The sequence below is a fragment of the Pteropus alecto genome, unplaced genomic scaffold (assembly GCF_000325575.1).
Source record: "Pteropus alecto unplaced genomic scaffold, ASM32557v1 scaffold61, whole genome shotgun sequence".
Lineage (NCBI taxonomy): Eukaryota > Metazoa > Chordata > Mammalia > Chiroptera > Pteropodidae > Pteropus > Pteropus alecto.
Window position 1 is genome coordinate 5,493,181 of NW_006434835.1, and position 17,918 is coordinate 5,511,098.

A 17,918-nucleotide genomic window follows, 5' to 3' on the forward strand; every position below is an offset into this window, starting at 1 on the left:
GACAAAAGGCTTAAAAAAAAAAATAAACATAAGAGCTGAAAACATATTTGTACCTGGAAACCCATCATCTGCCTCAGCATCCCCTGGTCCACTGCCTGTACTCGAACTATCCATACCAATATGTAAGGCCTGGAGCTGTGACCGGAGCTGCTCAATGTCACTGTCTTTACTGTCCAATGTCATCTGCAGTTCAATTCGAATCTGGCTCTCTTCGGCTATTTGCTATGAGACATTAAATTATATTAAGTTAACTGAATGCCGTATATCTCATAATTTTGCTTCTTAGTTCAATAATTATTAAGAAGTAGAAATGTTCTATAATCAATAAAATATAGACAGACATGAAAACAACTCTACTAGTGTTCAAAAAGTATTCTTACGGCCTGCATTTCATTCAGTTCTTTCTGATACTTGATCATCTGCTGGGTCAGTTTCTCACGTTCAGATTTAAGCTCCATATGTAGCTTTCTATTCTCCTTCTCTTTTCTCCGCACGTCTGTGTCACTACCACGCTTGACAGGTTCTTTTCGATTCATGATCTCAGCCAACTTATTCACAGCCTGAAAAACATAGAAGTATATAAATAAGTAAAATAATTTACGTTGATGGTTTCTTGGTAACTCACCAATAGCGAGTTATTCAACCACTAATAATCTCATTCCCTATATACGGGGCCACAAAGAAACCTTTTATATCAACTACTACACCTTCTTCATTACTCATTATCCTTCGGCAACGTGCACTCTATTAATTCCTCACTCATGTTTTCTGAGAACTGATTTAAAATGTTTATAGGTTTGATCTGATGTCAGTTTCTACCACCTTATGAGTTTTTAGTTCCAAGACAGATTTTACTAGGCAGATCTTTCATCCTGAAGAGAACTTTGCATTGGCATCACATTAATAAAATACAACATGTCCAACCACAGAGCAGAGCAGCTGGGACCCATGAGTATTTGTGGGATATGTACATATAACCATGAAAGTTGGTGGAAGGATAGTCAATAATTACAGATTCCTTTTGAGACTAAATCACCCTTTTTTCAGGCTGTGAGCAAATGGTCATTCTCTATAGTTTCTTAAAAGCAGAAAAACATCAGATTACAATAATTAGGAGAAAATGTGATTCCATGTGGAAAACTTAAGAAAAACTTTAACAAACACTGAACTGGACAATGTTAATCAAATCTAGCTTTTCTCAATGTGGCATATATTAGATAATTGTGATTGTTCACACTGGTATCTTCAATGATTACTACTGCCAATCTGTAATGCTAGAAGTAAAATGTAAGAGATAAACTAAAAATTATATTTAGAGTTTATTATACGTACTTGAGTTTTGAGTGTTCTCTCTGTTAACAGCTGCTTCTCAAATTGTGCTTTAATAGCCGCTGCACTAATCTCTTCATCTTTCAACCTCGACAGCTCTGAAACACGGAAAAATGTCAAAATGATATTGGCAACTACAGCCAGTGACAACCATTAGGTATACTTAAGATAAATTTCCTTCTTTGTTAATACATACGTTCTTGCGCATCTTTCAATTTGTTATTTAGTTCTTCTTTCTCATTTGCAAGATTGGCAACATCACTAGTTAGTGTCCTATTAGTTTCTTCAAGCTAAGAAATTAAAGCGGAATAAATGTCATCTCCCAATTTACAAATTTAAGTTATAAAGTGATAATTCAAAATAAAAATACCCTAGAATGTTGCTAACACTCTTGTCTTTCTAAGTCCACCTATCTCCGCCCTTCTTGCCTCTGTGCTACCTTAACTGTACATCGCTCTCGAAGGCAGACTTCACATGCACCTCGGGAAGCCGAAACTGCTCTTCTCTCAAAATTCCTTAGCAGTATTTTTGGTAAGAAAAACATTTAATAAACTAAAAAAAGCAAATACTGTAACAAAGCTTTGCATTCCATCATGCAGATAAAATTTAAAACTGCAGTATTTCTTTCAGAACATTATTTTCAAACAGATAAATAAAATTTTACTAAAGAAGTTAACATCCTTTTGTATTCTCTCCAAATATTATTTCTATTCTTCCTTCTTGAAGGAATTTTTACTTTGAATTTTGCGTTCATCCTTTCCATCCATGGTTGTATACTTTCATTGCACACATATGAAACAATATATAGTGCAGTTTTATGTGATTTTAAATTGTCCATAAATAGCATCATGCTGTATTTCTTTCTATAATTGCTTTCACTCAATATTATATTAAGAATTAAGTTGCTCATATATGCAAAGACCTAATTAATTCATTTAAAATGATACAGTCCCATCTTCTACCACATTTCATTTATCCACTCAATCGTCTATTGATAAGACATTTGAATTTTTGCTATTACAAACATTCATGCTGCTATGAGTATTGTGCCTGAATTTCTCTAGCATATTTATCTTAATGTGGACTTTCTCTGGATAATATGAATATTTTACATATACTGAAAATTGCCATACTATTTACTATACCATGCGATGCCATACTAACTCTCACTCCCCATAGCAGTAACAAGAATGTCATTTTCCAGATACCCTTCAAACATTTGCAATGAGTCAAGATACTGAATTTCCGCCATGGGATGGGTATAATAAAATGGTATTTCAAAGTTATTTTATGTAGCATTTTCCTAAAGAGGAGTGAGGTTTAGCATCTGCTTATATTTTTAGGTTTTCTCTTTTGGCCAATTTTTCTTCTGTATTGTTTAACTTTTTCTTATTGAATTGTAGGAGTTCCACATAAGTTTGGGATTTTGTTCTAATAGTTAAAAATTTTCCCTTTTCATATTTGGGTCCTTAAGATAGCTAGAATTAACTTTTTTATGTGGTAAAAGGTAAGAATCTAATTTCACCGCATTCTACATAAAAATATAGTTATTCCAAAGCTATTTATAAAATCTGTAACCTTTCCCAGTGACTGATATATTGCCACTTCTGTCATACACCAAGTTCCTGTAAGTGCACGAATCTATTTCTGGCCTCCCTACTGGTTTCCACTGAACAGGATTAAATATCCCTGTTCTAATACCGTGGCTTTTAATTATCGTAGCATTTTAATAGCTCTGGGTAACTGATAAGGCAAACTCAACTACTTGATATTTTACTTGTCTTTGAAATTTTAATTGCAAAGTTTTTTCAACCTGCGTATAACTATCTTCATGGTCGTTTCAAGATTCTTTTGAACTAAACTTTAACAAGAAAAAAATGGCTTAAATTGTTCTGCTTTTGGTATTTCCTTTTCACTTTAATCCTTTACCTCTGAATTAATCATTGGCAGTGGTTCTTTTTGAGCCTCTCTCTGCCAAACAATGCAGAGAAGCTGTAGGGTAACTGGATCAAAAATCTTGTAGCCAGCGTGGACAATTTTTCATTTAGATATATGTTACTTTCCTACTGCTTCTAAGGAAAATTTATGATGCAGTAATTTAATTATAATAAAGAAGTGAAAATTCTACTTACAGATGCAATCGTAGCATCTTTTTCAGTGAGTTCTTGTTTGTGCCTAGCCATCATCTCTTTGATCTCCAGCTCTTTCATGATTTTCTCTTTTTCCAAATCAGAATATTGTTCTTCAGCAATTGAACGAGCCAGCTGCTCAGAATCAGCTTTGGTCAAGGTGATCTCCAGTTGAGCAGCCAAGGAGTCCCTATATTTTAGAGACACATCATTTTATTGTTCAATTTTTACTGTGAAATGAAAGTTCTTGTCTAATTCACTTCAACAAATTTTTATCTGAAGTACAGCAGGCACTGTTCTAGGGGCAGGGTACGTGGCTACGAACAAGAGAGAAGGATCTTGTCCTTACCTTTCATCCTGTAATTCCTGTTTCTTCTGCTGTAATTCTTTACAAAGTTTGGTCTTTTCTTCACATTCTTCTTTAAGTTCCCTAACCTGTGTTTTATAGAGGGTCTACACAGCAAAATATAACAGAAAAATATATTGTCATCATCGAGAATATTTCTACATTCAAAATTTATCCAGACAAAAAGTACATACAAATGTTTGTAACACTGAGTAATATTGAGCCTCTGAGCAAATTAACAGTTTAATGAGCTTTTTGATTTTTCTTGTAACCAACCAATTAAGTAATGAAAGTTCAGCTAATCATTAGAAGTGTAATTTTCAACTGAATATCACAGTGAGATTTCTCATTAAATGACAGATTGGTAGAATAAAGAGGCAACAAAATTTTGTTGGCTTGAATCAATGAAAGAGGTAACAGTTACTATTTCATATTTTAAAACTGAACTCAAAAAAGTACAAATGTTAAAATGACAATTTTATTTTTTTCATTATCCAAATATATTCTTTCGCAAAGAGTGATGCATTTAGTCAATTTCATGGGGTTATGTGCATGTGCTTAGAACGATTTTTCTAACAATGATAACAGATTTCTGTTGAACCATCAACAGTCTATTGCTAAGCTGTTCTTTTTCATATGGGGTGTGTGGTACAAAACATTCTTTCCAAAACTGCTTGGTTTTTACTATAATAATCTATTATAAAGACAAGAATCATTCTCCTGGTCCTGAAGCAATTTTTTTTTAATTCTACAAATACAACATTTTCAAATTAATGTGTCTGGAACTTACTGAGAAATACTGTTCCGCTTCAAGCTGATCTTGGAGCTCTTTCATTTGCCCATCTGCATCTTGACGTTCTCTGTGGTAATAATGGATCAAATGTTTAAATAAGTAATAGACATATTAAATCAGCAACTCTTAAAATGTGGCCTGGGGAACCCCTGAGAGTCCCTGAGACCTTTCCACAGAATCCACAAGGTCAGATTATTTTCCTAATACTAAATAAACCATCACTACTTTTTAAAAAATTCTCATTGTCTCACTAGTGTATATCGACTTTTCTTGAGGCTATATGACATATCATGCCATCACTCCAACAGCTAATGAAATATGTTTCACATTTTTGTATTTCAGAATTTTCTCAGTTCTAATTTCTAACACAAAAATATCATTAGCCGTAACGTGTACAAACGAAAACTCCTTGAGTCCCTTAATAATTTTTAAGAGTATAAAGGGATCCTGAGATCAAATAGTGCTATATTAACCAATGACATTAAATTACATAACGTTAAATTACAAGTGCACTGTAATCAGCCATTTATGCCAAATGAGTAGTAGAATTAAAAGAGCACTTAAAATTGTCTACCTTAGAATGAGTGAAGAAATGACTGGGCAAGGGCTTGAGGTGAGGTAAGGAGTACAGGGTTTTACATCTAAATGAGAATGGTAACTGCAAAGATTTTTACACTTTGCAAAAACTCAGTGAGTTCTACACTTATCATTTGTGTACTTTTTCTGTAGGTATGTTAATCTTCAATAAAGAAATAACAAAAAATAGAAATAAAAGTGAGCCTAACACTCCATTTAAGACATTAGGTTGAAGTAATTCTAAGCTTATTAAAAAAAAAAAAAACCCAAATTACAGTTTTTCAAAAGGCTATATACGTTGTACAGATGTACAGGCACAGGCATAGAAAAAGGTCTGGAAAGATAAAATAACCAACTGTTATGATATGTTACTTCCGGAGAGGTAAAATATGTCTGCATTCATAAAAGGGAACTTACATTGTTTCCTCTGTATTTTGTAAATATAACTCTAAGTATTTTATAATGAGAAAATATTTCAATACCACTTGGATATTTAAAAAATGTATATAGCAAAGAAGGCTCAAAGAGATCAAATGATTTAATCACACTGTCTTCGATTTGTATATTATTTAGGACTTTTATTATTATTATCATTTAATATAATTTGATCACTTTGTTTACTTACTAGCCCTTAAACCTCTAGATAAAAAGGAAGTTATCACTCAATGTCACTTACCTGTTATTTCTGTGTTTTATTATCAACTAGTGTATTATTAAAAAATGATGATTCTTATTTCTCTATGTCAAAAAGGTGAAAGTTGCTAATTAATAACATCTGAAAGGTCAAGTTTTAAAATTGTCTCACCACCACCAGCTAAGCCCACTTGCAGTAAACCCCAGTATGATATTAATATCATGATCTTCTTGAAGAGTTATCATTCATTCCTCTGTAACTTTAAAAACCTAACATTTATTAGGTATTTAAGAAAAGTATTCTTCAGAAAGTAACCACAAAATATGCACATGGTTGCGATTAAATAGTACAGAATAACATAGAAGAAACTGTAATGAAAGGTAGAAGTCCCCTTACCCACACCTCTCTACCTGCTAATCCTACTCCCCTAGCGGAAATCACTTGCTTCGTTTCTGCTTTGTTCTTTTGGTACTTACCTCCACATCTCAGCTTATTTCTTGACATAAATTTTAAATATTATTTACCAACTCTCTGCTGCCAGACGTGAGAATTTAGCTCTTACCATCCCCGCCCTGACCTCTACCCAACCCCAGCACAGTTGTACCACCAGCCTAAGTGACATAATTAAACCTCCATTTCCTATTGCATCGACCACAAACCACAGCCTCCCCAGTTTTGAGACGAGAACTCTGGTACATTAACCCATCCTTTCTGTTTTGTTTTTGAAATTTCATGAGAACATGTCTATATATGGGTCTTTTTTTTTTTTTTTCATTTACTTTTGCTGAGTCCTTTCAATCTAAAGACTTTTCAGCTATGGGAAATTCTTTTCTATTCCTTCTTTAATAATTCCTTCCCCTTGGTTTCCCTGAAATTCTTACTTGTCTGGTGCTAGATTCCTGACACGGTCTCTGTGTGTCTTACCTCTTGTTCTACATTTTGTAAAATATGACTTTTTCTTCGAACCCTCCTAATAAACTTATATTTGGCTGTAATCTTTAACCTTCGAGAGCCCTTTTGCATTTCATCTGGTTCTTGTTTAATGGAAGTAGTGTCTCCTAAGATCTTTGAGCAACACTCATTATTACCAACGAGGTTTTCTTTTGTTTGTGCTTTCTTTCTAAGTTCTCTTCTATTCCTTGATATATGTTTCATGTGGGGGCATTTTCCTCTTTATCACAGTTTTCTCTTTCGTACTGCAGGTTTCTCTCAAATGCCTAGCGACACTTGTTTATTCATTTATAGAAGAGGAGGCAGAAATTTGAATCCCTATATATATATTTGGGAGGGTTTTTCTAATTGGCAAACTTCAATTTCAGATGAGAGGCTTAAAAGGCCAGCATTAAGCAGGAGTCCCAAAATGCCAGGAGGAAAGCTTAGAGCTGACCCCGTAACAGTCGCTCTAATTACCCGCAGAGCGTGTGTGCTCCATTTCTTTAGATGGGATGCTCTGCAGGAACCCGAGTGGTGAGAGCACCTGCCTACACGCATATCTGCAAAGGTAGAGGATAATCAACAGATTGTGGCCTTTCAAGGTACTGCACTGAATAATGAAGCATCCTTTTCTTCGCCTATTTCCCACTTCGTACGTACTCCTGACTGTTGCTCCCTTTACTCTATTGCATTAGTCAGAAGGTTTCCATCTACTTGCACTATCTCATTAACTGAAGAACTTCCTGTCCTCCAATCCACTGTAATTCTTGATGTGGCTTTATAGATTTAAGATTCCTTTACTAGGGTTTTACTGGAATCTAGGAAGGAAGATATATATGTTGGCCATTTTCAAATGAAAGCCTACATAGCACTTCATATGTAAATTCTCATTGCATGTTGTTTTTTTAAACCTTATATTCCAATTATTTATGTGCCTGTCTTTCCTTCTCCTAAGATAGCAAATGTGAACATCTTTAGAGAGGAGGGGTTAGAAACTGAGAGATTACGAAACAACAGATCCATGTGCACCTCTAAAGAAAACTAGAGGCGTGTATACTAAATACCATAAATTAGATATAAACAAAGTGTAATGAGAACAGGAGAGGACACACAATCTAGATGTTTAACTAGCTTTTGCATTTATATAAACACTGTTATAACAGACACAAAAGAGAGTATCTATTCAGTGAAGTGATTTTAAAACTGTGTTTTCCTAGAACCTTGGACCCACAGCTTAGGCTCTTAAGCCAAGCTGGGTCAGTGCGTTCCGTCCCACGACCTGGTGCACTTTATGAACCCAGGATCCGGAGGAGTCGAACCAGGGTCTCTCCAAATAAATGAAGCTATAAGACACCTCTCTAGAATCTGTCCTTGTTGAAGGACCAAGTTTTCTGTTAAATGGTAAAAGCTAACCTAAAATGAAAGAGAAGAATAAAACTAACATACAAGGGAAAACAACAAAACAAAGATGAAGATGTCTAAACATTGTATAAGTTTCTAGTTCCAAGTTTTAAAAGTTGAAACCTCTCGCAGTTTAAGAATCTAGAGGCTTTCCCAAGGCAACAGATCAGCAAAAAGAACAAAATCGTTTTGACCATCCTTTTCTAGGTAGTATCAATCTTACTGACCTGTCACAGGTATGTAAAGAACAGGCAATTAGCAATAAGAGTAGAGTAATAGTTTTAGTAGTAGGCGTCACAGCAGTAGTAACAGGAACAGCTGTAGTAGTAACAGTCCCATCATTTATTGTGTGCTAGATGCTGTTACATAAATCATTGTTATCCTTTACAAGGTCCCTGACAAGAAAGCTATTACTATCCCTTTTTGTAGGTATGACAGAAGGCTCAGAGATGTTAAATATTTTGCCCAGTGTGGGTCAGCTAATAAGTAGTAGAACTAGGGCTGACATTTTAATGTGTCTGGCTCTAAAGCCTGTATTTTTCCATTCTACCACACTCTCTCTCTTCAAACAACTGGGATCCAGTATGACCTTTGGTCATGACTGGGAAGAAGTAATTATACTACTAATGACTTAATGGAGCAAACTTTAATAGTATATTTACTGTACATTAAAAGTATTTTAACTAGGTTTTCTATTTTCTAAGTAAATAGAGCATTAGAGTATATCCTAAAAAATAATTAAAAACTTATATGGTATTTGCTTAATAGTCAAATATTTCCAAGTCCATGGCACTAAAGGAACGAACGAAAAACACATGGACAGTAAGCATGAGAAACAATGCTGGGCAGGAATCTTCAGCGTGTGAGGTGAAAATCCTAGACATTTTCTTCTGCTCCAACACCACTGTTCTATCATTTTACCATAGCAAGGTGGCACTAGTAAAAAATTGCTAGAGAAGCAAACAGAATCTTGAACCACGACAGTGGCACTCGACACATGACTTACATAGAAAAAAAGAGAAAACAAGATCAAGAAAATAAAATTGTCCAAAAAAAAAAATCCCCAGATAAACCAAAATTAAGATAATGTACATGTGAACAGTTGTGCATATGTAAAATTTTATCTCAACTTACTTTCGAAGTTCAGCATTCTGTTTTTCCAAGCTCATTTTCATTTCCATGAGATGATTATTTTCTTGTTTTAATTGCTTTTCTGACATTTTTAGTGTGTTAACTTGCTGAGTTTGCATCTTCAAGTCATTTTGTGTAAGGCAGCGCTTCTGAGTTTCCTGCTCTATTTTTAATGTCAAGTTTCTAACCTAAAAAATAAATTGTGTACTTTGTATGTAAGTAAATTATTTTGATTTTTCTTAACAATGAAGCTGGCAGTATATATGATGATGTAAAACAGATTTTTGCCCCTAGGCAATTAATTCATTTCACAGAAAAATATTTTTTGTATTTTTGATAATGTTATATTTTCAAAATAAAATATGGTCTTTATGGTAAAAATAACTTAAAAAAATTTTTAATTATGATTCATTTACTATATCATCCAAATTCAGTAAAATTAAATAGCTGTGGATAAGAAAAAATTTTAAATTTTGAAACCATCATTGTACCTTTACAAATAAATCTAGTTTGCTATTAATTCATTAGTTTATTATTTATTAGTAAACATACTTACATCCTCATTTAGCACATCTTTTTGTTTAAGAAGTTCATTTATTTTCTGCTGTGACTGTTTGAAGTCACAGTCTAAAATAGAACACCTTTTCTCAGCTTCCAGCAACAGGTTCTCCACTTTTTGCTTTAAAGTCCTTTCTTCCAACAACTTCTTTTCCATTTCTATTGCCACAAAAATGGACATAATCATGAATTTACAAACAAAAGCAACATACATGACACTGTGCTAATAAAAATTATGGTAAATGATGCTGCCTTAAAAATATTTTTAATCCTCGATTTAATATTTTCATCACTCCTCTTAATGTACTTGAAATGTCAACAATTTCATGCTTGAATTAGCTGTTTCTTTCGTAGAGTAAAAAAATCTACACACTGCAACATTACATCCATTCTCATGGAAGTAAAATAATTCTGCCTTTACTTATGTTTCTACAAGATACTTATGTCTTTTAAATAAAGATTTCTTTTATTTTCCTGCTACCGTGTGCCTGCTGGTGTTACTCTTATCTTAAAACTGTCTTCTAGGCCACGGGAAATAAGGCCCACTAACTTCATCTCTTCTAATTTGATTTTTCTAAATAAAGCATTCATTTCATTTTTTATCATCCTGAATTAGTGCCTTAAGCTAAACTGATATTAACCAAAAAAATCTCCAATTTTAATTACATTCAATAATTAAAAGCCTATTTTTGCTGTTATTCATAAATGTTATATATTTCAATATGAAGTAAAATTTCTGTTGAAGAGTTTTATGAGTCTTTCGCAAGAATACTTTATTGATTTCTTTTAGAATTTCGAGTCCTTTAGAATTATAAACAGTCAGTTTGGAAAACAAGAAATTATCCAAATATTTTCAAAATCAAAGAATCAAATACAGAATCCATTCTTAATAAAATGCTGCTGGAAAACTCTCTTATAAAAATGCATACCTTTCATAGCTTCTGATTTAGCTTCTTCAATGGATTCATAAATCTTATTTTTATCTGCCAGCCGTGCTTTTGTAGCCTTATGTTCTGCTTCTTCTTGTTCTAAGCTCTGCTGTATAACTTTTAGTTGGTATGTCATATCTATTTCCATGTTGTTCTTTTCCTATAAACATTAAAATGGCGGCTATCAACAAAAAATACTGGCTCACAATTTCAAAAACTTACATTTTTTTTTTATAGACTTACTAAGGATGTTCAATACTTTCCCTCCCCTCTTTGTTGTAAACTTCTTGTAAAAGTAATTACATACTCTGCCTGTTCTCTTCCCACGGTACACATTTCTCATATACTTGAGATGTGTACTAATCTCAATAAAGTGACCAATGATATTCTCAATAACAAATTCGACACTTTTGAGTCTTTATCTCATTTGAACTCACTGTTGCCCGTGAAACTCTTTCCTTGACTGACACTGAACTCATTTGGCTCTCCCATCCTGCTCTTATCCTTTCCATCACTTGTGAAGTTTTCCTCCAGCTCCCCCTTAAATGCTGGGTGTTCTCTAGAGGTAGTGTTCTTTAGCCACAATGCTTCTCCTCTTCCTATATCATTATTTCTCACACTTTTTAAATATACCTAATGATTCCCTTTGCTATATCTTCAAAATAAAAATCTCACTATCCTCTACCATGTAAGAGATGTTTTAAATTGAAAATCTTTAATAACTGAAGTCAGTTTATTTTCTATATATCCTCAAAAAATTTTCTAATTCTTTGTTTTCTATAGTTTGTTTCATAAATGTAGATATTTTTGTGTTCCAAGTAAAATCTGATCTTTTCAAACTAGCAATCCACCAACAGAGTAATCTATTCTGCCCTGAAAAACTACTGCTCTAAACAATGCCTTCCCAGGTGGGCTCTCTCTCCCATTCGCAAGGTTTCAGCTACTTCTACATCAATGACTCTCAACCATTTCTAGCTTCTAGTACCATAACAGAATGCTTTGCAGACATCCTAATTTAGCTATCTCACAGGCTTCTCAAACTTAGAACTAAAATGGATTTATCGCTGTTTCCTCTAAAAGAGTATTTTTCCTTTATTCTTTATTAAATTAATGGCATGACTATGTATCTTGTCACAAACTGGGAACCAAGAGTTCATTCTTGAGCACTACTCACATATAATCAATTAGTAATTACTCTGAAACATTCTTCCTCTAAATATTTCTCAGATTCATTCTTATTTTCCATCCTTTTAACCACTGCACTAGTTAGGTCTCTATTTGAATACTGAAAAAGCCTCTGACTAGTCTCCTCCCTATCTCTTGTCTTATCCTCCTCAAATCTATTCTCTATATGGTACAGTGATCTACTGTAAATATACCTCTAATAAGATCACCCGATTTAAAGCCTTTCATTGGCTAGTCCATTACTTAGAGAAACTAAGTTTCTTAACAGATATTCAAAATCTTGCATGACCTAGTTCATGCCTAGTTATGTAGCCTCACTTTGGCCACTGAATTCACATACTCTTATGGGACGATCACACTGGCCCACTATTTTTGAAAAATATCACTGAAACATAGTTATGCCCATTCCTTTATGTATTACAGCAGAGCTGAGCAGGTCCAAGAGAGACTATAAAGCCTGCAAAGCCTAAAATATTTACTGTCTTTCCTTTAAAAGATCAAAATTTGTTGACTGATGGTCTATACTCCAGAAATATTCAACTGTTTGTACTTAAGTAAACCAATAACATCTTTTTTACCTCCCATCCGCTATGCCTTTGCTGTGTGCCCCAACTCAGAATGTGCCTTAACCCTATCAACTAATACTGCCTTGTCAGATTAGGGATACATCCCGTGAACCTACCCCATATACCCAGGTCCATACACCTCTGTCATTCTATTAACCACACTGCATTAGAAGTATCTCTATGATTTATTATTTCTTTAGAAATTACCCATCTGGCCGTGAGATTTTTAGAGGCAAAGACTGCATCTTCATATTTTTATCACAGATGATATGCTAAATACATAAATGAATGAATAAATGAACAAAGTAAAAGAGTAACTGCAAAGAGCCTAAAAATTATTCCTAGCTTATAGTATTTAAAAAAAATTCTAAATGCCTAAAGTCATGTTATTTTTAAGACATGTTATAAGTGAAAATGTGAGTTTTCCTTAGATCTCTAGAGAGAAGCATCCTCACTATATACACTCCAGGGGAGTCCCTCCCTTCGCAAGCATCTGGCATACTACGGGTGGCTTATGCAGTTATGGCAAGGCTTAAATATATACATCCCTAGTTTACACCAAGTCTAAACATAAGAGTCCACGAGTATGCAGAAATATTTCAGTTACAGATCTCCCTTATTTTAGAATAAGTTTTCCAATTTGGAACTCTGTCATTTTCTTACACAAATACAAAGCTTAACACGTTTTACCTTTTCCAAGTCAGTAAATCTCTCATGTAGCTGTCTCTTCTCCATCTCTACTTTTGTTAATAAGATTTTGCCATTCTTTAAATCTTCTTCTAGGCCAGATATTCTACCTAAAATTGTAACATTTAAAAAAAAAATAAAGCCACAAAATATATACATTAAAAGTAAAAAATGTGGACATCACCTTATACTTTGGAGCTGTGATTTATGAGAAGGTTTATAATTGTTGGCATAGTTGATAGAGCTGAGATACTGCTTTATAGTTAATTCAGCCGGAACCCACTCTACCACCTTGGGAGGTGGTTTGATACTCAAAATACTTGGAATTATTTGAAAAGTATATCTTTAATTCATAAAATTTTGTATTAATGTATTTCTAACACCCTAACTTTATGTAACAAGGTAGTATATACAGAAATGTCCTACTCGAGTACACTATCCATCATATAAAGTTATTTCCAAACTATAAGTGATCAAGATGAATTCAAGTGCAATTGCTACTTTAATACCTTGTAAATCGCTGATTATCTCTGATCCATGGGTTCGGTCCCTCCTTTCAGATTCTAGAACCGACTGAAGATTGATAAACTCCTTTTCAAGTTTTAACTTGGCAGTCTCCAGGAGGCAGTTTTTATCTTGCAGATCTCTATTGTTAGATTCCAGCTGCTGAATCTGTTTTGAACTTTCTGCCTGGGTTTTTCTTAACCGGGCTGCAGTATCAGATTCTGTTCGCAGCAAAGCATTGGTTTCATCCAGCTGTTATTCCATTCAAAATCAAACAAACAAACACAGGTGTATATAATGAAAATACTTCAATTTACTACCCCATAATGAATATTTAAAATAAACAAAAACCTAAAAATATTTCCTAATGATTTCCCTTTCAAATTAGAGGCAAAATCCTTTAGTAACAATGCCAATTAAAATTGTTAATAGGCAGTCATATATTAAATTTAATTCCCTTATTACAAATTGGGAGGAACCTACTTGTCTCTGGAGTTGATTCACTTTCTCAGTGGATATTTGAGAGTTCTGATTTCTTTTTTTCAAATCTTCAAGTTGATCTTTTAAACTGTTAACTATGATAAAAAGCATTTCAGTGGCAAGCTTCAACACAACACACACACACAACACACACTGAATTTATTTTCTTGGTATTTAATATTCTACACCACAAACCATCATTCTCCAAATTTCGTTTCTTGTCTGCTTCATGATCAGCTTTCCGCTGATATTCTGCATTTTTGTGCTGAAGAAGTGCTTTTTCTCTTTCTAATTGCCTTAATGCTGATTCCACATTTTTCCTTAAGGTAATCTGAAATAATGCTTGAAGTTATTATCAGAGGAAAGTAAGTATAAAAATCAAATGAAAACAAAAAATATTTGTTATTTCAAGTAGATTTAAAAAAGTCTGTTAAAAAGCTGTAACTGCTATATTGTTAAAATTACAATGTTTTCTATTTTTTAAAAATAAGCGCACTATTAAATAATCAAACCTATAAATGTTTTGTTTACTATTCAAAGTCAAACTGTGCATTTAATTCCAACACCACTGAACCATCTTATGCAACACAAACCATTGATCTAAAACGTTATGAATAAGAATAAAAAAAACCCCAATGGTCACTTTGTTTTTAAGCCATGTCATTAATAAATATGCATTTTTTAATTTGAATTTTCTACCCATACTAAATTAACTCGAGTCTCATGAATATATAACAACATGAAGCCTATTATCATGATTATCCTATAATTTTAGTCCTGTCCTCCAATGCTACATGGTAAGTTTTATTACAGATCAAGATATATATGAATACAGTGCCAAGAGAACTTTACAGGTAAGTCAAGCATCAAAACTTTTCATGAACAAAAAGGTTAATAAAAGTGTTGAGCTATTTTACCTCTTCTTCTAGCTCCTTTGCTACTTTCTCTAGGCGAGTATTAACAGATCTAAAGAATTTTAAAAGAAACAGTAAATAAAATAACTAATTTACAGTAAAGCATTTATCATAAATTTAAAAATAATCATAATCACGTTTTTAGTAATATGTTTAAACTTAAATTTTACAATATACTATTTAATTAACTACGAAACATACTTGCACTTCTGTTCTAGTTCCTCTTTGGCTTGTATCTCAGTGCTAAGGTGTTCTTCTAATGTGTATAGTTTTTTCTGAATCTGTCAGAAAACAAGAAACTTAATTATAAAGTTTAATCGCACTTCAAAGATGAGAGGCTTAAAGAATACAATGATAAGCTTCTCTTTTCTTTCAACTTAATGTAATCTCCTTTATAATGGTACAGTATTTGTATCTTCTTAAGGTGACTTCTACTGACAGAGGGAAAAAATCCTCCATCTCTTGCTTTCTGTCTATGACAGTACACGTGTGTATGAACACACTTCGTACACATATGAATGAGAAGCTCTACTGTTAGCAGAGTTCTTCTACGACACCAAGTTTCTCATTCATTATGAATAAAGAATATCTTCTGATATTCTCCGCTGTTCTTCTGAAGATTATTTATTTGAAAATATTGTCACCATTGTACTTATAAGGATAAAAGGTCTATCTATATATAAAACAAATATTTGAAATATTTGATTAAACATGTTCAAATATATGTTAGTCTTCTTAAAAATAAGAATATAAGCTCTTCTTTATATCTTCCTACACAGTGCCAGGCACAGTACTGTAAAGAGTTGTAATCAATAAGTCTTTTGGATAAATGATAGCTAATTTCAAGTCATCTCCTTGCCATTCTTTAAATCTTCTTCTAGGCCAGACGTGTCAGTCTTTATACAAACTAAAATTACAGAAAGTATGAAATAATCCATTTTTGGATCATTATTACCTTAAAAAAGGATTTAACGTTCTTTTGTACAGGCACTTGACAAATGTTCTCATTAATTCTAACAAAAACCCTATGAAGATGGTAGTGTTATATGCACTCAGTAAAGAAACTAAATTCCAAAAAAGCTGAATAACTGGGCCGAGATAGCATGCTAGTAAGTAGCGGTACTAAAACTCAATCCAAGTCTATTAGATTCCAAGTCCAATGTTCTTTCCACTATTCTTTCTAGTGATTAGGTTCTTCTCCATGGTTTCTTAAATATTTCATATATCTTAAGCAAAACTATATTTCTCCTTAATAAGAACATACAGGCCAATGAACTAGTCAAATTTAATGGCTACTGCATTAATACAATTTGATTACTAGTTATCACATGATAATCAGAAGTTCTTGCTGCCAATTTTATGTCCTCGATAAATAAAAACAAGAAAATTACACAATACGTATTTCAAATAACAGATCCATAGGAGCAATAATAAAAGGGATACTTGGTAGAAAAAAGATGGAGGACTTCTCTCTTGGGTAGATGTCATACTCCAAATGCTAAGTGAAATATCGCTATATCAAAACATTGCTAGAGTGATGAGTTTTTCTCAGTTTTTCAAGATGTTTGACATCAACATACCTCTTGACTTTCCTATTTAAAACAAACAAAAACACAGAAAACATTAAATGCTTTGTAAAATTCCTAAAACACAAAATCACACCAAAATTATTCAATCAAATATTTTAGTTTTAAGTTTTGAAGAGAAAAATGTTTAGCATCCTCATTTATGTGTATATGCATATGTGTGTGATTTAGCTTTGTATGCAGTTACAAATTATAAAGGTCACAAAATACTGTAACAGTTTGACAAAATTATCCTTTATGTGAATTCATTGCTAGATACTTAAAATTTGAATCTCTCCACTATTTCTGTACTCATAGCTTATTATTTGTACTTTTATAGCACTAAGATTATAAAAATTTCTAACTGGTATTATAACTGTTTATAAATCTATCACTTTTGCTACTAAACCTAAGCCTAAAACCATGTATAATTCATCCTTTTATTGGCCATTGTATCTTACACAATGATACTTGTCAAAGAAATGAATCATTTCAATGTTATGCTGAACTGTATTGCAACAAGGAATGCCATCTAATATTCTAAAAGTAGCATCAAATAAACTTTTAAAAATACATAGACAATACTAAAACGTGAATAAAACAGAGTAGTAAAAATTTATACATACTTCATTTTTCCTTGATTGTAGTGAATCATTTTCTCTACAAGATGGAGAGTCACTTAGTAACCTAGAAGGAAAGGCAGGAAATAAATTTATTTACATGTCATTTTACCCCATTTTCTAATACCAAGTTATTCTCAGAATTAAGTTCCAACCAAAGATTTTTCTTTTTTCAACATATTCAAAATGAAGCAGTATTTTCCACTCGAGACATTTATACCATTTTCAATAATCTCAAATATTAAACTTTTCTTCTCACTCTTAGCAGATGTTGTATTATTTAACATTGTTGAGATCAGGGTACTAAATAGAACTATACTTTCCCCTTCTTCATCTCATTTTGAGTTCTTGTAACTATTTTATTCCTCTAGATATTTTCTAAAGAGATGTCTCTCTTCCTTTTCAAAGATAACATCTCTTGATTGCCAGGTCTTAATACATAAATGATCACTTCTATTTAACTGTCAACTTCTCTTTTAACTGGGTCCTTCCCCATTGCCTATACTCTTGGATTTCTCCTGGCACTGATATCCTCCTTTTAGTCAGCATTACCATAGTTTTTAGAACACTACTGGTAGCAGGGTGACCTACTCTTGCTGGTTTGCCCAGAATTTTTCCTAATTTTGGAAAGAAAGTCC

The 17,918-nt window shown here is 33.0% G+C and overlaps 1 protein-coding gene across 1 annotated transcript in view; it reads right to left on the bottom strand.

The window, feature by feature from the left end:
- Positions 1-17,918, bottom strand: part of ROCK2 (Rho associated coiled-coil containing protein kinase 2) — a 69,018-nt gene that overhangs the window by 15,420 nt on the left and 35,680 nt on the right. The window contains exons 9-26 of the mRNA XM_006910236.2: positions 17,287-17,347; positions 16,676-16,687; positions 15,297-15,376; positions 15,099-15,147; positions 14,377-14,512; positions 14,185-14,276; positions 13,707-13,953; positions 13,201-13,307; positions 10,760-10,919; positions 9,829-9,989; positions 9,276-9,460; positions 4,595-4,664; positions 3,808-3,911; positions 3,462-3,648; positions 1,526-1,619; positions 1,333-1,427; positions 381-560; positions 54-222 (exon numbers count right to left, since the gene is read on the bottom strand). Coding sequence (XP_006910298.1) covers positions 54-222; positions 381-560; positions 1,333-1,427; positions 1,526-1,619; positions 3,462-3,648; positions 3,808-3,911; positions 4,595-4,664; positions 9,276-9,460; positions 9,829-9,989; positions 10,760-10,919; positions 13,201-13,307; positions 13,707-13,953; positions 14,185-14,276; positions 14,377-14,512; positions 15,099-15,147; positions 15,297-15,376; positions 16,676-16,687; positions 17,287-17,347 — 2,189 coding nt within the window. The remainder of the gene's footprint in view (positions 1-53; positions 223-380; positions 561-1,332; positions 1,428-1,525; positions 1,620-3,461; positions 3,649-3,807; positions 3,912-4,594; positions 4,665-9,275; positions 9,461-9,828; positions 9,990-10,759; positions 10,920-13,200; positions 13,308-13,706; positions 13,954-14,184; positions 14,277-14,376; positions 14,513-15,098; positions 15,148-15,296; positions 15,377-16,675; positions 16,688-17,286; positions 17,348-17,918) is intronic.